The sequence below is a fragment of the Aethalodelphis obliquidens genome, unplaced genomic scaffold, assembly GCF_003676395.1.
Source record: "Aethalodelphis obliquidens isolate GAN/ISIS:26980383/991018 unplaced genomic scaffold, ASM367639v1 scaffold2, whole genome shotgun sequence".
In the NCBI taxonomy this organism is placed as follows: domain Eukaryota; kingdom Metazoa; phylum Chordata; class Mammalia; order Artiodactyla; family Delphinidae; genus Aethalodelphis; species Aethalodelphis obliquidens.
In genome coordinates, this window is record NW_020837946.1 from 21,067,659 (window position 1) to 21,088,369 (window position 20,711).

Genomic DNA, 20,711 nt, shown 5'->3' on the forward strand with positions numbered 1-20,711 from the left:
GAATCAGGCTCCAGAACTTCAGACTATATTACCAAGCTACAGTAATCAAGACAGTATGGTACTGGCACAAAAACAGAAATATAGATGAATGGAACAGGATAAAAAGCCCAGAGATAAACCCACACAAATATGGTCACCTTATCTTTGATAAAGGAGGCAAGAATATACAATGGAGAAAAGACAGCCTCTTCAATCAGTGGTGCTGGGAAAACTGGACAGCTACATGTCAAAGAATGAAATTAGAACACTCCCTAATGCCATACACAAAAATAAACTCAAAATGGATTAAAGAACTAAATGTAAGGCCAGACACTGTAAGACTCTTAGAGGAAAACATAGGCAGAACAGTCTATGACATAAATCACAGCAAGATCCTTTTTGACCCACCACCTAGAGAAATGGAAATAAAAACAAAAATAAACAAATGGGACATAAGGAAACTTAAAAGCTTTTGCACAGCAGAGGAAACCATAAACAAGATGAGAAGACAACCCTCAGAATGGGAGAAAATACTTGCAAACGAAGGAACTGACAAAGGATTAATCTCCAAAATATACAAGCAGCTCATGCAGCTCAATATCAAAAAAACAAACAACCTGATCCAAAAACAGGCAGAAGAACTAAATAGACATTTCCCTAAAGAAGATATACAGATTGCCAACAAATACATGAAAGGATGCTCAATATCACTAATCATTAGAGAAATGCAAATCTAAACAATAATGAGGTATCATCTCTCACCAGTCAGAATGGCCATCATCAAAAAATCTACAAACAATAAATGCTGGAGATGGTGTGGAAAAAAGGGAACCTTCCTGCACTCTTGGTGGGAATGTTAATTGATACAGCCAATATGGAGAACAGTATGGAGGTTCCTTAAAAAACTAAAAATAGAACTACCATATGACCTAGCAATCCCACTACTGGGCATATACCCTGAGAAAGCAATAATTCAAAAAGAGTCATGTACCACAATGTTCACTGCAGCACTATTTACAATAGCCAGGACATGGAAGCAACCTAAGGGTCCATCGACAGATCAATAGATAAAGAAGATGTGGCACATATATACAATGGAATATTACTCAGCCATAAAAAGAAACGAAATTGAGTTATTTGTAGTGAGGTGGATGGACCTAGAGTCTGTCACACGGAGTGAAGTCAGAAGGAGAAAAACACATACTGTATGCTAACACATATATATGGAATCGAAAAATTAAAAATGGTTCTGATGAACCTACGGACAGGACAGGAATAAAGATGCAGATGTAGAGAACAGACTTGAGGACACGGGGATGGGGAAGGGTAAGCTGGGACGAAGTGAGAGAGTAGCGCTGACATACATTTACCAAATGTAAAATACATAGCTAGTGGGAAGCAGCTGCATCACATAGGCAGATCAGCTCGCTCGGTGCTTTGTGACCACCTAGATGGGTGAGATAGGGAGGGTGAGAGGAAGATGCAAGAGGGAGGGGATATGGGGATATATGTATACATATAGGTGATTCACTTTGCTACACAGCAGAAACTAACACAACACTGTAAAGCAATTATACTCCAAAAAAGATATTAAAAAAAAAATAAAAGAAAAAAAAGAAAAACTCTCCCCTACAAAAGAAAACAAAGTTGGTAGGTTGTAAAAATCAAAGTTGCCAGTTCTTAAAGCTTTAAAAGATAATAATGAAAAAAAAGATAACAATGCCTGCACTTATGGCTTGCATCTGTTCATTAATCCAACAAATATTTGTTGAAGATAATAGTACCTACCCTTGCTATCTGCCAAGTATTAGAAGTTTCTACTTTTCACCATAGTGACCTGTTTTTGCAAGCTTTCCACACCAACTAGTCTGCTCCTCCCTTCTCTACAAATGGCAAAGGCCTTCATGTCTTGAAGTCCACTTGTCAAAAACCGCAAAGAAATGTATACAAGTAATTTATACTTGATTACACCTAGAATACGGAAGTATTCACTGAGTCAGGTCTTGACCTGTTAATCTTCATAGTTCTGATTTTAGGAAAAAGATTTTTTTTAAATTACAACCATCAAAAAACCAGGCAGTTTCTTCTGAGTAGAAGATCCCTCAAAATCACAACAGGCCCTAACACGGACTTGAGTTTGTTAAGGATGCTTTGAGAAATGAGTCAAGAGGGGCAATCAAGGAACTCCCCAACATGCAGCCTCCTTTCCCACCTCCCTGCCTCCCCCCACCTGCCACAGCAGTAGGCCCTCCATTCCCCGAGGGGAAAAGTTTGCCTGGCAAAGCTGCTTGTGATTTTTTTCACCTTTGTGGGGTTCAGAGAAGCTTATGTCCTGCTTTCATCAGGTTATTCCAGGGTTGGGATAGCCCTACCACTTCATCCTTGGTCCATCCTTCCCCTTCCTTCACACAAATCAGCTCTCTTGTCAAGTTACCCAGCTTCCCTTAATCCAATGTCCATCTTCTAATTCCTTTGTACCAAGACTCAGAAATTTATATTTTTCTTTATTTTAGCTACTCTTTAATAAGTTCATACTATAACCTCTCTGACCTCTAACACTTCTTCCCTAATAGTGGTTACATATTACACAGTTCATAAAAACCCCCCTCCTATTTGGATATTAAAAAAAAAAAAAAAACAAGGAAAAGCCTCATTCACATAAAACAGAGGAAGAAACCCAGTAAAACGCATAAAAGAAGAATCTGCTTTTTATTTAGCCCTCCTGTTAAAAAAAAAAAAATCTAGCCTTCTCCCAGAAAAAAAATTAAAAACATCCTAACTTTACTTCTTTCTTTCTAAAAGCTCAGAGTATTTTTTTTATCTTTTTTCAGTAGGTAGAGAAAGGTGTTATTCTTCCATTAAATAGACAGAGCAACTGAGCCCTCAGTTTGATTGGGACCAGCCAATTACCCTAACTTTTCACTTAGCTCTCTTTCATCTAAAAAAGTATGACTGGTTCACCTTTCCTCTCTCACCTGAAATAATCTCTGAAATTGAGGATTTGGGATTTTGCTGGTTGGAAATAAGTCTTCAATGGTGCCCTCCTCTTCATCTTTCTTCACCAAGCTCATGGAGTCTATCAAAGCATCAACAGCACTCAACTGCGCCTCTAAGACAAGGATAAACAGAGCAGCAAAAGGAAATAATGATTACCTCCATTAGTCTCCAAAACAAATGCTTTCCATTCACAGCTATTCACAGCAATACTGGCAGGATATTCAGTCCTGGCCCTGCCAAAAATACTCTCTAGTTATGCAAATCATTTCTTTACTTGAGCCTCGGTTTTCTTATTTGCAAAGAGAGCTATTTAGAGTAGCTGGTCTTTTAGGTACTTCCCAGCTCTAATGAACTTTTGATAGTGGAATATCCTATCAAAAGCAAAAGAGTTTGTTCAAGAAAAATGCACCAGAGCCATACAAAACCCACCTTCCATATGCTAATTCAAAATACTCAGTATTCATTGAGTTGACATTAAAAAAACTGGTAACTGGCAAAGGAGAATAACATTAAAAAAGAAAAGGAAAATGCCTTTGGAAATGAAGCATTAGCTTTATAAGGATTTAACATTACCTGTATCAGAGTATACCAACTTAACAGGAAGACGCCATTGGACCAGAGTGAGTGGATTCCTTTACAGTCTCCCCAAGTCAGAATGAGTTCTTTCCTCTCACAAACCTCATGGCGCTAATCACACAGACCTGCGTGCATGTCTTTTTTTTTCAATCTTTTTTTAAATTGAAGTATAATTGATCTACAACACTACGTTAGTTCCAGGTGTACAACGTAGTGATTCAATATTTCTATACATTACAAAGTGACCAACATGATAAGTCTAGTTACCATCTGTCACCATACAAAGTTATTACAGTATTACAGACTATATTGCCCATGCTGTACATTTTATCCCTGTGACTTATTTATAACTAGAAGTTGGTACCTCTTAATCCCCCTCACCTATTTCACTCATCCCCTTACTCCACTCCACTCTAGCAACCCCCCAGTTTGTTCTCTGTATCTAAGAGTCTGTTTCTGTTTTATTTGTTCATTTGTTTTGTTTTTTAGATTCCACATTTAAGTAAAATCATATGGTATTTGTCTTTCCCTGTTGGACTTATTTCACCTAGGTCCATCCATGTTGTCGCAAATGGCAAGATTTCATTCTTTTTTTATGGCTAAGTAATACTCCATTCTCTGTGTGTGTGTGTGTGTGTGTGTGTGTGTGTGTATCACATCTTCTTTGTCCATTCATTTATTGATGGACACTTAGGTTGCTCCCATAACTTGGCTACTGTAAATAATGTGGCAATGAACATAGGCATGCATATATCTTTTTGAGTTCGTGTTTTTGTTTTCTTTGGGAAAATACCCAGAAGTAGAACTGCTGGATCATATGGTAGTTCTAGTTTTTAATTTTTTGGGAAACTTCCGTACTGTTTTACATAGTGGCTGTACCAATTTACATTCCAACAACAGTGCTCAAGGGTTCCCTTTTCTCCACATCCTTGCAAACACATGTTATTTGCTGTCTTTTTGATGATAGCTATTCTGACAGGTGTGGTTTTAATTTGCATTTCCCTAATGATTAGTGATGCTGAGCATCTTTTCATGTGTCTGTTGGCCACGCATATGTATGTCTTCTTTGGGAAAAAGTCCTGCATACATGTCTTACACCACTCCATTCAAATTCTAAGGATCTTGAGAGCAGAAACATGACGTCCTCTTCTTTATGTCTAATACCAGATAGGAAGCAAGTTCTCCCTGATAAAAATCTACCAAGTCAGTGAAAACAACACAGCCCAAAGCAACATGGATGAAAGGCAACTCTCCCAAAAATGCTTCTACCTAAACTGCCACGTGTAACTTTCATTCTGCTGATTCATACAGCAGTTCAGCTATTAAAACCGAGGTGCTATTTTGGGATCATTCAGTCACTAGGCAAAAGGCGGAAAAGAGTAAGCAGTTCCTAAAAGTTCATTATGCTTCTATTCTTCACCTTTTCAAACATCCCTTTTGGACAGCTATTATAAAATGAACGCGCATACAGATATTTATCATGAGACATTTCTATCCCATTTTTGGAGTTTCCAAGGGAGGTTTCAGGCACCATCTCAAGCTGACTACTGCAGGGTCCACCCGGTAATAGGAAGCAGGTGGTACCTGTGCGGGTGAATATTTGGTGATTTCCATCTGCTATGACAGGCTAGTATCAGGCCAGACTACACTGGCATTACACACCCCTACATAAATGCTGACTTGGGAAATATGCCAAACAATTTTAATGATCCGTTTTTCCAATGGAGCAAATGCAAACAAAAATGTCACAGAACCCACACAATATAAAGCAACAGATCGAAAAATATTTAATGTTTTAGATCCTGAGTGATATATATCTATAAGGTAATCTCTCAACAAAGTTCTCTTCTTTAAATGTTCTTCTCATTTAAAGTTTGGAATTACCACGAGGAAGAGACAGAATACTGTAACACGCTGGCACTCTCTACACATTCAAGTCCATGCCTGGTTCCACGTGATGCAGAGAGACTCATTTCTGGAAGGTAAAGATACAAGCCCTAGGGGCCCATTTGATTCTTAGCTTTTGCCCTGCACACTGCTCCCAATATATAGAGGGCACCCAGTTCTGAGACTCACCTCACAATTCCCTAATCCTACACTGATGCAGATTTAAACTTGTCAACTAAAACATCTACTCATCATTCTGTGTTCTTTTTGGTATGTTCTCTACATTCAGCCCACTGGTATATCTTACGATAACTGTCGTAAACTGAGATTTCTGGAAGACAGGATCTGTGTGTGTGAGAATCACTCTGGGTAGCACCCTGACATTTGCAGCCAGATGCTTAATAAAGACCTCTTCTCATTAAGCTCCCAGTAACTCCTGGAACAGGACTTGCACTGATAATGTAAACTGTGAAGAAAGGGCAAAGAGAAAAGGGCATCTACAGCACTGTCACTTTTTGGTTAAAGTTACATCATATTTTACATAGGACTCTAGTCACAGGTTTGATTCCACATGTCAGTTCACTTCAGTAGAGGGCAAACCTTCTGCTCACAATTAAAGAATGTACATCCATTTCCAGCAAGCTGCTCCCCAGATATAAGCTCTAAGTCAGAAGGGGGAAACTAGACAACATTTGGAGCAAACCTATCCCTGCTACTGGAAAAAAATCACCTTCATCATTACCATATATGAGTGTGACTGGAATCCAACTACAGTTGACCCTTGAACAACGTGGGTTTGAACTGCTCAGATACACATATATGTGGATTATAAGTATATATGTACATTACTACACAATCTGAGATTGGTTGAATCTACAGATACAGAACCATGGATACCGAGGGCCAACTGTAAAGCTATACGCGGACTTTCGACTGGGGGGAGTGGTGCCCCAACCTCTTCGTTGTTCAAGGGTCAACTGTAACTCCACCCTGTGAAATCCTAGCCCCAAACCATGACTAAAGGCAGGTGATTTCCCCAAAACAATCTGTGTTTAGAGCCAATCAGTGAGCAAAATGGAAATAAACTCACCTGTGGGAATGCATTTCCTATTATTTTTCAAGGATGAAAACATGTACTGCCGCAAGTCTTCCATGAAAGGCAGCTGTACGTACACTAAACACTAATGAGAAAGAGTGGAGGTAAAAATAGAAACAACCGAATTAATGGAAAAAATTTAAAGTTGATCTCAAACACTGTGAAAGTGGCACAACAAAAGGATTTCAAAAATCAGACGGCTCAAGTCTGGGACATGGAGAATAAAGTGTTCCGATTTCTGTGATTAGCTGTACACAACTGCAAACAGTACAAAGAATATTAAACATAAAAGAAACGCTTAAAAGAAAGACTATCAAAGAATACCTACAAAATGCATGACCAACACAACAAATGAGAGAGTCAAGGTGACTGGCAAGCTGATGTGGAAGTCAAGATATCTGCCTTCTCGTTCCATTTCTGCTACAGTGAGTTCTCTGAGAAACGGGAAATGGCGAGGGATCTAGACCTGTATTTTTAAACAGGAGAGCCCTAGGAAAACGGAACTTCACCAGGATCACAAGAAAATCACGCCCTCAACCTTTATCCACACTAAAGGCTGTTGTAGAAAGGGAGGTAATCTGTACTCCCTTTAGGTTCTGAGAAGTCAAGAAGGATGAGAATGGAGAGAAGGTCCCTGGACTGGGCAAACAGAAGATCACGGTTAATGTTTACTGATTTGATTTAATAAGAAGCTCTTTGCATCCTCTTATAATTCATGTCCTTTCACTGCATCTGAAAGTGTGGTTCACAGACCAGCAGCAACAGCATTACGGGGGAGTTGGTGAGAAATGCAGAATCTCAGGACCCCACCCCAGACCTACAAAATCAGAAACTGCATTTTAACAAGATCCCCCAAGTAATTCTCATGCACGTTAACAGTTGAGAAGCATTGTTTAGAATAAAGGACCTGAAGGGAAAAAAATTAATATGAATAAAAGACTTGCAGGTTTACCTCATAGGCGTCCCTGATACAAGGAAAAGCCACGCCAACTTGAGGATTAGCTCTTCTGTCATAAGCATATCGAACTACGGCCACCATGTCCAATTCATCCAAAGCATGAATCAGGGAGGAAAGGGCAACTGCTGCCGCCTAGGAAGAAAGATGCATGCGTTAACACATATCAAACACGTGAGGATTTTCACAGCACAATACTTACAAGATGGTTATTCGCTTTCTTCCTGTTTTAGATTTTAAGTGCCCCTCTAACCACTTTAAGGCTACACTGTACACATCTGCATTTAATCACATTTACTGAACCTCTTCTGGAACTTTTCTTCATTATATTCTCTTATTCCTTCAATTTTCCTTCTCCTCTGAATTCACACCCTCACTCTAAACAAAACCTTTCTTTGCCCCTCTCTCCACAAATTAGTATCTATAACTTTCTTTCCCTTCATCTTTACATTTCATGAAATAATAATCTTGCTGTTTCACTGCTTAGAACACAATTATTCTTCAATCTAATCAAGCTACTGACCCACTTCCTTACTGAAATTATCCTCTGAAGTCCCCCATGATCTCCAAATTGCCTAACTCTTAGTCCGCATTCTATTTGCTTGATCTATCAGTAGCATCTGACCATCCCTCTTTCTCTACACTTTCTCCTTCTTTGGCTTCAGAAACAACACTCTGCCCTGTTATTCTACTTCTGTACACCACTCCTCCCCCAGCTCTTCTGTTCTTCCAACTAATCTTGAAATTCTGCTCTTGGCCTTTCTCTCCTCCTCTCACTCTAAAACTCTACTTTCTCAACTATTTATTTTATCCAGTCCCATGAGTTGATGAATCAAAAGTCTGTATATTCAGCTTTAAAACTCTCCCAAGGGACTTCCCTGGTGGTGCAGTGGTTAAGAATCCACCTGCCAGTGCAGGAGACACGGGTTCGAGCCCTGGTCCAGGAAGATGCCACATGCCGCAGAGCAACTAAGCCCGTGCGCCACAACTACTGAGCCTGTGCTCTACAGCCTGCGAGCCACAACTACTGAGCCTGCGTGCCACAACTATTGAAGCCTGCATGCCTAGAGCCCGTGCTCTGCAACAAGAGAAACCACCACAATGAGAAGCCCACGCACCGCAATGAAGAGCAGCCCCCGCTCACCCCAACTAGAGAAAGCCCGTGCGCAGCAACAAAGACCAATGCAGCCAAAAATAAATAAATAAATTTTTTAAAAAGATTAAAAAAAAAAACTCTCCCGAGATCCAGGCTTATATCGCCCACTAGTTGGTAGATAACTCGTACAGTTATACCTTAGGTATCTCAAACTATCCATGACCAAAACTAAGCTTCCTGTCTTCCCCCTCTTCTCCTCCTGTGCTCCCTGCTTCCACTAACACCACCTCCCAGTCAACCAAATGAGAAGCCCTACAGCTGATGATGCCTGCCTACAGTCCCTCACCTTCAAGTGTTCACCACACTCTACCAAGTCTACCTCTACGCCGTCTTTCAAATTCTATCTGTTCTGTTCCATCACTGCTTCCCCTGTTCCTAGAGCTGATCACGTCACTCTCTTCCATAAAAACCTCCGAGGGTTCCTCTATCCCTGCCTCGGTAGAGCTGATCATTATTCACGGGCAAGTCTTGTACTCTCCCACCTCGGTAGCTTTTTGCTTGTACAGTTTCCTCCTCACTAGAATGCTCTCTCCAAATCTCTGGCTCTCAAGCTTCTAACCCATTTTCAAGGCCCAGTAAATTGACAAGCTCTCCATTTCAGATTTGCTTCACTCAGCTCTCTCCCTCTCCATAACTCCCCAAAAACTTTGTACTTTTCTCAGTGTTACAGCTAACCCTTATCAAAGTTAGCTATGTGTATTCCCATCTCCTCCACTAAAAACCTATGACATCAATACCTAGTCATCAAACTCCTCTACAGATTTCATGACAGATTGATTACCTTTTCAGTTCAACTCAAGGAATATTTACTTTGTGCCTACTCTTGGCTAAGCACTATCTTAGGCAATGTAAGAAAACACAGTTGAGTCCCTGATCTCACTGAGCTTCTTTACTAGCAGAAATGAGATGTGTACCAAGTACAGAATGTATATATTCTAACAAGTCCCATAAGAGAGGCCAGATAAGCACGACGACGAAGTGATTAGAAGAGATTACTTTCAATTTGTTTGCAAGTTTTTATTTAGGTGTCTTTGATAGGACCAACTGGGATACTTAAAGAAGGAAGGATGGGGCTTCCCTGGTGGCGCAGTGGTTGAGAGTCCGCCTGCTGATGCAGGGGACACGGGGTCGTGCCCCAGTCCGGGAAGATCCCACATGCTGCAGAGCGGCTGGGCCCGTGAGCCATGGCCGCTGAGCCTGCGTGTCCGGAGCCTGTGCTCTGCAACAGGAGAGGCCACAACAGTGAGAGGCCCGCGTACCGCAAAAAAAAAAAAAAAAGAAGGAAGGATGGGGTCCGGAATGGCAGCTAGAACACCATATTACACCTGTGGGAAACTCAACTAAAGCTCCATTTCCTTCCCTTTCTCTTCTCCCGTTCTCTTCCACATAGTGAAAACCAGCACATAAAAATGTAGATTCTCCATACAAAAAAATTATATGCTAATGACCAGAGAAAACATTTTTTTTTGCGGTACGCGGGCCCCTCACTGCTGTGGCCTCTCCCGTTGCGGAGCACAGGCTCCGGACGCGCAGGCTCAGCGGCCGTGGCTCACGGGCCCAGCCGCTCCGCGGCATGTGGGATCTTCCTGGACCGGGGCACGAACCCGTGTCCCCTGCATCGGCAGGCGGACTCTCAACCACTGCGCCACTAGAGAAGCCCAAGAGAAAACATTTTTAAAAAGGAATATATTCATAGAATCATAGAATATTTGAGCTGAAAAACAAAAGTATTCATCTAGTTTAACAACCTACATGATGAAGGAATTCCCTTCCTAACATCTGATTGTTGAGACTCTGCTTAGAAACTTACAGGAATGGGGATCTGACCATCTCACAAGGAACCAATCCATCTGGAGACAGTAATCTTGGTTGATAAAATAATTCTTCATCTTGAACAAAATGACCACTTGTTGGTTCCAATTTACCCTCTGGTAGGAAGCATAGTTTAGTTTCTATTCCGTATGATAAACCTCTAAGTATCTGAAGAAGGCTATTGTCTCTCATCCCTCCTACTCCCCTGCCTACCTACACAAGTCTTCTCCATGCAATCTGTTACTCAAAGTCCTCATATGACATAGTTTCTTTACTCCCCTGATTATCTCATAGCCCCAATTAGTTAATATTATTCTTTGACTATGACATCAAGAACTGACACCAAAGAGTAGCCCTTTGCCATCAGCAGATGAAGTTTTTTTTTTCTTTAGTGACTCAAAGTGACCCTGTGATCTATAGGGTCTGTATGAGGCTGGATTTGAATTATGCAAGTCACAATGCTGCCCTGACCTGAGCTAGCAAGTCTAGAGAATCATGTGTCAGCACAGCTTTGTGATATGATTTTCCTTACTGTATACCCAGCAATCACATGAAGTGATCAGAATTTTCTTTGGGTAAAGGGACAGTAAGTTGGAGTTAAAACCTCAGCAGAAATGAAAGACGCAGTTAAGTTGTGTTGACAATAGATACTAGAACTGCCTGATTCCCATTAGGATTTGATTCAGGAGAAATCCATGAACTAGGATTCTCAAATTTGAGGATTCACGTACACCTACTGTGCTTTAATGAATCCATTTAACACTGAGTGGAAGCCAAGCATTTTCTTCTCTTAATTTTACTGTTCTAATAGAATAATGGCATATCCATTCACTAAGTCAGCAGCCAGCTACCCTTCAGAAGTGAGGAGAAAAAGAGGACTAGATCACTTATATCATCACCCTTCCCCCGACCCCAAACAAGCCATCTACATCCAGTTTACCAGTTGCAAATGCAAGTAACTTCTGGAACATGGAGACCTAAGTAGTCTTAAACAGACACTGGATGGTAATCTTCCAGTTAACATCAAAATCTCCAAGGAAATAACAAGTTCTTACTTGAAGACTACATAGAAAATATTTATAGAGAGGGCAGGCGTGAGTGTAGGATGCAAGAGTCACGGGCTGTTAGCTAGGCAGAAACCAGCCTGAAAACAGAATCTCTTGCGGATGTAAGAAAATAATGAAAAGAAAGAGGTAAGGGGGATAAGACAAATTGCTCAATGATGGAAGCAGTCCCGTGAGTCAGTGAAGCTCATCTTCAGGTTGCTTAAGCCAGCACTAAATGTTCTGTTTATGAAAATGAAAATGTTTACCTGACCCCAACCTTCCTGAACCTGTGACCATGAGATCCCCATACTTAAATGTATTTGTTCAAATGTTTTTGTTTTTAATACTCACCTGATCTCCAATTGCAGAACTATGTCCTCAGGCCTTGTGCTCATGCTATGACAAATTCATTTATCATTTCCCCATTTTCAGAGTTAAAGGTCAGTGAATTTTCCCACTGCTATTGCAAGAATTGATGTCATTTTAAACTATAAAAGCCCCAAACAACTCACTTAAAATGACAATTCAATTCTACGGCACTACCTCAAAGACCTACTGTCAACTCACCTCATCATCTTTTGTTGCAAAGACCTTTAGAACTTGATTTCCCATAAAATATTTCATGTGGACCTACAAGAGGAAGTGAGGAAGAGAACTGGTTTCGATCCAAAATAAGTAACACAGAAAACCATAATGCCACACATTACTAGGAAATTACATTCAAAATGCTCTTACTGGAAAACATTCACAGGTACTAGAAACAACTAACTATTTGAGGTTCAAATCACTTAAACACAACAAATATATGAGTGCCTAGTTTATGTCAAACATTGTTCTGGGCACTATAAACACAATAATGAATAGAATGTAGCCTTGTCTTGAGGAGTGTAGATAAATATGAAATTAACTGTGGTGGAGTATTACCAGACAGTGCTACCAGCCCACAAGAGTACAGTATTATAGTTCAGTGCTACAAGAGCACATAAGAAGGGCAGCTATCTTAGTCATGAGGTGTCAGCGAAGGCTTCTGCAAATGGTGACACCTAAGTCAAGACTTAAAGGATGGGTAGGAACTAAGATGAAAGTCTGGGCACAAGTGTCCTCAGCAGAGATGATAGTGTGATTAAGTCTGGAGTGACATAAACACATAGTGCATTTGGGGAACTGCTTTTGGAGTAGCGCAGTGCCACAGTGCAAGGCGGAAAGCTGAAAAGTTAGATGAGTGAGATTAGCGAAGATCAGATCATGAAGTCTCTTATGAGCAAAGTTAAGTGGTTTGGACTTCATCCTAAGAGCAATGACAAGGCATTGATGAACTGCAAAGAGACTAGAGTACCATGTGTCCTTTAAATTACTCACCTAGCACAGTATCAGAGGAGTCAAAGACTAGAAGATGAATACTAAGAGTTCCTAATATTATAACCACCTGCTTCTATCAACCAAGATCAACTTCTCTTTGATCTATGTCATCTTGAGCCTGGAGTGTATTTATAAGAATGTGCCGTAAGAGAGGCAATGCTTCTCAAATATTTTTTCTGCCTTCCCACCTCTAAGCTGAGAAATTGTGAGCACTTTCACAGTAACAGCAGCTCAGGAAAACTGAGTCCCAAAGGTGTGGGGGTGAGGCCCATATAAGCCAAATATCTCCATCTTCCCTTCCATTCCCCATCTGAAAACCATTATTTGAAAAAATATGGGAATAATCTTATATTTTCGGTTTGCTACATCCATATAGATTTATTTGCCCTCCTATTAGAATCTGTAATAGTTCTTGACTGATTCAAGAACAGTTAACGATACCTTTTCCTAAGGCACCTAAATGACTTCTCAAAGGACAGCCAGACATTTGGGGAAATTCTGGCTAAATTCTTATCCATCCTATAATTAGATACCCAGAACACTGACAACATGGAAGAAGGCAAATTGAAAGGACTCCAGAAAGTTTAAAAGAGAAGAGTAATTCATAATTCATAAAAAAAAATTCCAAACCAAGAAAAACCTATTTTATATTATGAAAAGTTTCACACTAATTCAATCCAGAAATATTAGTGTCCCTCAGATTAAGGGAATCTGGAAAACTATGTGATCTTATTAATTTAAAGCTAATTACTAGCTTATTAAAAGGTACATACTTATACTTTACCTTAGTTGATATGGAAAAACCTTGTTCTTAAGATGACGTGTATGCATTTGTTAACATAATACACAAAAGCAGGTATGTAAAAACTAGACTATTCAAAAGTGAGCCTGTCTATCTGGTGGGCAGATTATAGCTGATTAATGGCATAGCTCTGGAGTCAGAGAGATCTGGTTCAAAACCCATCTCTACCACCTTCTAGCTGGGGACCTTGGGCCAATTACCTAACAGCACTGAACCTCAATATCCTAGTGTATAAAATACATATCACGGCACCTACCTGAGAGGACTGTAACAAGAATTAAATGGGAATTTACATAAAGTGGGTAGTATATTGATTATAATATTATAATCACTCAATAAATGGTAGCTATTATGACTATCTTTATTGTACCTGTCTGATATTACACTTAAGACAAAAATAATTTAGAGCTTAAAAACAACAGAAAGTTGGTTTAGAAAACACTTCATGACTTAAAAGTTAATTTTAAGTCAATAAAAATCTTTTAAAATGGAAAACGTACCTTTTCAGCTCACTTTTTCTTGCTTTGCCATCTAACTAAATAGGTCCCCACACCTACCATGGCACAGATGATTTCAGTTTTTTGAGTCCTAAATTACAGTTATAGGAGTTTTGGATAGATCTTTTCTGCCTATCTGGAATTAGGCAGACCCAGTTCCCAATAAGCCAGTTTCTACAAATAGGTCTGAATGGAGGTTCTGTTTCACTGAAAAGACTCATAAGCACCAACATTAAGAACCATAAATTTTAAGTTTATATTCCTCCCAAAGTGAATAATTTTAAAGAAAAGCACATTTAGTGTAATTTGTTAGAGAACTGTTAGAGATACTCAACTTCCAAAAGGTATTTATTCTCACCATTAACTGTATCGACTTTAAGTAAATACTCTCAATTTTTGATTTATGAGTCTTAAAACTGTATCTAACAGTTTGAGCATATGATGGAAAACATTCTCCCCACCTCACTGAATTATTCTAACACTGAATTATACAGGGACTGCATGCTGGAGCAACATGAAGAAATTTAATTCTGGTATATTGGGTTATATTTATTTTTATTTTAATTCTCACTTGAGTTCTTCTAGAACCAACAAAAATCTCTTCATCCCTATAGAGCCTGAAAAGATGCACTTTCTACTTATTCCTTCTGTTTGGTTGCCTACCTCAAGAACATTTCATCTAATACTGCTGGGAACCTTTAATGACCCTTTCTTGGATAGTATATGGTATCCACAGCCTTCAATAAGTTACTGCATTTTCCACTGTGTCTCTTTTGTACATCTGTATTGCTGTCTAAAAAACGTATGACTAATGAACAAGTTTTGCACCCTAGACCTCTTTGTTGGGCGTTGAGAAGAAGGGTGACTAGCATAAATCAATGATACTCTAAGATATCTACGGTCATTCAAAACCCAACTAGACCCTGACTCCTGTAAAACACTCCAGTATATGTAACAGTTAGAGAAAGCAATACAATAGCAAAGAACTGGATGCTGGTTCTTTAAGGCTACTATGAGCTATGACCGACACCAAAGCTAAGAAGTGACTTTTCACTGAATCTATTCTGATTTATGCCGACTTCTCTACCTCTTGATTTTTAACCTTCAAAAATCAAGGATAGCAGCACGCCAGACTACATTTTAGAAAAACTAAAAGTGAAAAAAACATATTATAAATAACAGGCCCAATCCAAAGCACACCATCTCAAATAATGAGAAAAAAGCTCATTTGTTTTGTTTACAGTTAGTAGGCAAATACGTGCTTTACCTGAGAAGATCTACAAAATCCCAAAACAGAGAAGCACTTCCCCTCCGATTTATATTTCATTTGTTCCTCATCCACTTTAGAGAAAGGAATGATATCACTCCCATAACGGAACCCTAAAGAACAAGAGAAGAGCATCTGTTAAGCATATGGGGCCTCATTTTCTACAAGCTGAAATTGGCCCTATACATACATTAACGATACATGCACACTCTGGATCAAGCCTCCATATACTGTTTGTCGGAATCAAATTTCTGCCCCTTGTGATCACTGCAGAAAAAGAAGCGGCAGATCCACAAACATATACGACACAGAGACAATTAAAATCTAATTACATTTTTTTAAGTAGCATATTCTGCAATCTAGTTACCTTAATGATTATCCATCCTAGAAGGAAGAATGTAGCAAATGCAATGTTCTAGTTATCCTCCAAAGATAAACCATGGTTGACTAAAGTACAATCATGACTTGTAAACATAATAACAAGAACACATTTATTTAGAAACCTGGAGACCCACAGAGAAATGTGCCCATAGGATTTTCAGAACAAAATGTTCTCAAAAATGGATGCTGGAGATACACAAATGCCTAACGGAAGAAGCCAAAATTTTTCTATTTAGAAACATTCAATTGACAAGCTGGATATTTTTCTGCATTTAAATTTATTTTATTTCTGGGATTGGATTGTCTATTTTTTTTTCTTTTTGATTACTTAGGTTATTACAGATATAGGCTCTTGGCTCCTTAAAAAAACTCCAACCCTGTTCCAGGGCCTCTCTGCCCTATGGAAGGTCATGCCCTTTCACTATATAGCCTTATACGTTTAATGGGGAGAAAGATCATCAAAATCCAAGGATTATGACCTTGCATAGATGAAAAGGAAAAGCATATGCATCTTTACTCCAAGAAACAAAGAAACTTGTGTGTTTGGGGGCAGATTCTGTGATCCAGCGTTTATTAGTTCCCTCACTCTGCACATGCCATGTATTTAATTAAAAAGAAACGCATTTCTATTTTCATATATGTCTTTTAATAAAAGCTGGTGATATAAACAAAAATTTCAACAAGAAGTTAAGAGGGAAATGTATGGCACATGATTAAGAGTGGTATCTAAACCCAATGTTTTTTCAGACATCTTACTTGAATCGTTTAAGAGTAACCTAAACCTTCTAATTAAAACTGTCTTATGTTTTCTGGCTCATCTTTTACAGGGCAAATCAATAACTGTAACTTTTGTACATGGCAAAGAGTAGAGAACAGACTACAAATACGACCATAGTCCTTTGCTCACAGAAACTAGTCCCTCTATCTAAAAAAGAGAACTCTACATATTAGGGGATAGAAAGTGGAAGACAGGCAAAGGAAGTATGTGGGTAACTGCAAAAAGGTAAGAGAGAAAAGCTGCACATCTATGCTCTTCAAACTGAAACAATGTTTAACTCTTCCCTCTCCCTTGCTCCACCAATATGTTTGATTTCTGTCTAAGACAACCAGAGCTGCTTTCTTTGCTTGCAACCGAGAAAGAATTGGTACCATCTCTAGTCCATTCTCCTTCCAATCCATCCTATACCCAGATGTCCTATTAATCTTTCTAAAACACAGCCCCCATGACACTCTGCTCCTCAAAATTATAAACAGCTCCATGTTGCTTTCAAAATCAAGCATAAACTCTTCAGCGTACCATTCAAAGCCCTTCTTAATTCAGAATAGCATGTAGAAACAGACTCCTGCAGCCCTGGGCTCAAATTCTGCTACTTGTTAACTATGAGATTTTGCAAATGTTAACGAACGTCTTTCAATCTCAATTCTCTTATCTGTAAAATGGAAACAAGAGTGCCTACTTCACTGGTTGTTGTGAAGATTAAAAGAGAGAAAATGCAGATTGTCTTTTAGATACTATCCTGAGTACGAATCTGCATATGCCCAATACACCTTACCCAACTACTTGGTATCACTGAGAAGGCCCTCTGCTTTCCTGGTCTTATGCCCTTAATCACGCTATTCTTCCTACTATGAGCCAGTCATTATATGAGGATTAAATGACGAGCAAGTAATGGAGCCATTATTCTAACCAAGGTCTGACTCCAAAATTTCTGTTCTTAACCACACTATACTATTGAGTTGAATTAAGGAATTAGTAGAGATTGTGGGTTGTTTATTACATTCTAATCCATCAGAAGAAAGAAAGGGGTCATGACCACCACTACCTTTAATCACTCTCCCACCCGCCAAGACCCCTGCAAAACATATAAATATGCAAATACTGCAACGCAGTGCCACAGATGAAAGGAATTTTTTTTTAAGGCTTCCAAATTAAAATTATACTGAGTAGCACATAGTCTGGTGATAAATTTATATAAAGACTCTGGTTTCTATCTTAACCATCATTTGGCATCTTATCATTTTAGCTCTTGAACACTCAGACACCCTCAGCTAGCTTCTAAGCCCTCTGGATAGAGACGCTATCTAAACACACTACACGGAGCCAATGGGTACAAATATATGAAGTGCCACTCTAGAGATGCCCGTGAGCACAGAGCAATGTAACAAACACAAATAATGTTTCGTATCCCCTAAATTACCTTAAGGGAGCTGAACAGGCAGGATGTAAGACCTGAAATTGGCACTCAGAAAAATGATCACTATGGAAGTCAAAGGTAAACAAAAAATTTGCTTCGGCCATGTTAATATAAGCCTTTTCCTAGCTAGTGAGTTTCAAACTTTAAAACAAAGCCAAGTATTAAGTCCTGTCACTTGAGACATTTAAAACCCAGAGAGACTGAATGCCCGAGTATACTCCTGCCTCGGAACCGTCCTGCCTGAGACCCAACAGATGACCTAAAGGATCCAGTGTCTCATGATCCCCTCATATAGTTGTGTCTCTAGACAAATAATAATACAAAACCTAGCCTGCCTCCTATCATCTTGAAGAAAATGTTCTAGGCAAAAGTGCAACTCTCACTGGCATAATAATACCTTGAATAGTATCCTCTTTTGGAACTTCAGTTTCATCATCGTCATTCAAGCAATAAACTGTTTCTCTTTGTATATCTTCTTTTTTTTGAGTTCTTGCATCCACAACTGTCCAACACTTTTTAACTCTCTCTTGTAGAATCTGATTTCCAAAAGAAAAATAAAGGGAAAACAAGGAAAGCTATGATTCAGATGGACAAAAGATGAAAACCTAATATACTCTCTGCTTTACAGAAAAAAATCCAAAACAATGACTCCAGCTACATTGGTTTGTTGTCTCTTGCCTACTGTGGAAATTTTAGTTTATTTTATAATTCTTTCTACATTTTATTTTCCCCCAAGGGTAATCCACAGATAAATATGAATATTTGTATACATTCAAACACTTTCTATACAAAACCCTCAGACTGTCTAACAAAAGAGAGCCCTACATTTTGTTACCACAGTTTCCCAACACACAAGAAAGGGGAAAGCAGTCTATCAGTACTCAGAAATCAATAAGGAAATATGCAAAAGTAACTAGGAAAAAAAAGGAAAGAGACTATATTCTCATTCCCAGGGACACTATTCTAGGCCTTGAAGTACCTCCATGGTTTTCATGCATGTAGGGTGTTTTGGAATTAAGTCCTTGAATATTAAAAAAAACACCTGAATATATAAAACAACATGTTTTTGTATATGTTGTACATTTTATATATTTAAATGTTTTCATATATTTATTTTGTGCATTTAAAGAAAAAAGACAAGGAAGGTCATGCGGAGGCATGGATCCAAGACTCATACTCAAACTGGAATTTCATCAAATAATTACCAAAAGCAACTCATTTTTGAAAATATACTATTACGTACAAATGTACATATGTTACAAAAGGCCATTTCACAGTAACAAGTCAACATCTTTTGATATTTCTTAGATGCTGTTACTACCAGATCATTAACAACTAAATTAGGTGTGACTGAGTTTTCAAAACCCTGAACTGAACTCTGGTGTGTATCTGTATTTCTGCTATAATACCACAATGATACAGCTTAATGCATTTCATTTTCTTTCTTTAAAAAACAAAAAGAGAAAGACCTGAAACTCATGATTAACAATCAACTGTCAATGGAGAGAAAGAGAAAAAGGAGGGAATCAACCCCTATTATAGACCATTTGGTTTTTTTTCCTTTTTTTTTTAAAGTAGTTGCGGTGCGCGGGCTTAGTTGCCCTGTGGCATGTGGGATCCTTGTTCCCTGACCAGCGATCGAACCTGTGTCCCCCGCATTGGAAGGCAGATTCTTAACCACTGGACCACCAGGGAAGTCCCTATTATAGACAATTCTTAAAGCTTCCTCTGTTAGCATGCCTTTTACATAAAAGCTAAATAGAGATGAAATGAACAGGGAGAGCAGTTAGAGAAGCAGTAATTATGGTTTTGAATAACCCACACACGAATTGTCAGTTCCTTATATAAGCATATTTGTCTGCCTGCTAACATTTCTTTAAAAATGTGTACCTACCACTTACCGATTTATAAGCCACAATCTTTATAGACAAATTGGAGCCAATGGTCAGTTGACAGGGCCAGGGCATGGAACGCCTCTCAATTTTCTTAAAGACACACAGCTGTCTCAGACTCTCACTTAATAAAGAAAAATGTATTATGAAAGCAGCAATTTTAAAAATGTTAAGCTGTGCTAGATATTGCATTTAGTTGTCTAGAATGAGAAGTGAGATGCTGTTGATCATACAGAGAGGAACAGCAGGGGATGGCAAGGAAAACTCGTGGCGACCATCAGTTGGGAGAGAGCCGGAATACAAATGAGTTGGCTTAGGAGGAAGGCGTTGAATTCCTTTACTGATAGGTGAAAAGGAACATCTTTACCTTCCCCCTATTCAATCTTTTCTTCAACTTGGCCAGTTGTTCTTAACATTTTTTTTTCAGGACCAAGGACACTGTGAGGATGTGATAAAAGCACATTCATAAATGTGTTTGCACACACCAGCTCCCAAAAACCATGGACCTGAGGATAAAAAGCCCTGCTCTAAGATATCAAAGGGTGGGATGGAGCCATCCTGTATCGTCACTGTTCACAACCCTGCAATTCTTTAGCTCATTTCCATTCTCTTAAATAAAAGACATGGTAAGTATATGCACACAGTGGAGAGAATTAAATAATGACTCTCCATGGGATAAAGGAATTTAGCAGTCCACACTCAGTCTTAAAGCAGGTAACTCTAGGTTTCTCACTGCGTAGGGAAAGGGAATTGGGAAGTAGCAAACACAATGCAGAGGGCTACTTCATTTGAATACTAGTGAAGATCAGTTCTA

The 20,711-nt window shown here is 39.0% G+C and overlaps 1 protein-coding gene across 2 annotated transcripts in view; it reads right to left on the minus strand.

Moving 5' to 3' along the window:
* Positions 1–20,711, minus strand: part of XRCC5 (X-ray repair cross complementing 5) — a 98,017-nt gene that overhangs the window by 62,644 nt on the left and 14,662 nt on the right. The window contains exons 7-13 of one of the 2 annotated variants that reach the window (XM_027122013.1): positions 19,907–20,021; positions 18,403–18,541; positions 15,430–15,542; positions 12,072–12,134; positions 7,488–7,625; positions 6,530–6,620; positions 2,955–3,088 (exon numbers count right to left, since the gene is read on the minus strand). In XM_027122013.1, coding sequence (XP_026977814.1) covers positions 2,955–3,088; positions 6,530–6,620; positions 7,488–7,625; positions 12,072–12,134; positions 15,430–15,542; positions 18,403–18,541; positions 19,907–20,021 — 793 coding nt within the window. The remainder of the gene's footprint in view (positions 1–2,954; positions 3,089–6,529; positions 6,621–7,487; positions 7,626–12,071; positions 12,135–15,429; positions 15,543–18,402; positions 18,542–19,906; positions 20,022–20,711) is intronic. The other variant, XM_027122021.1, reaches the window with a different exon arrangement.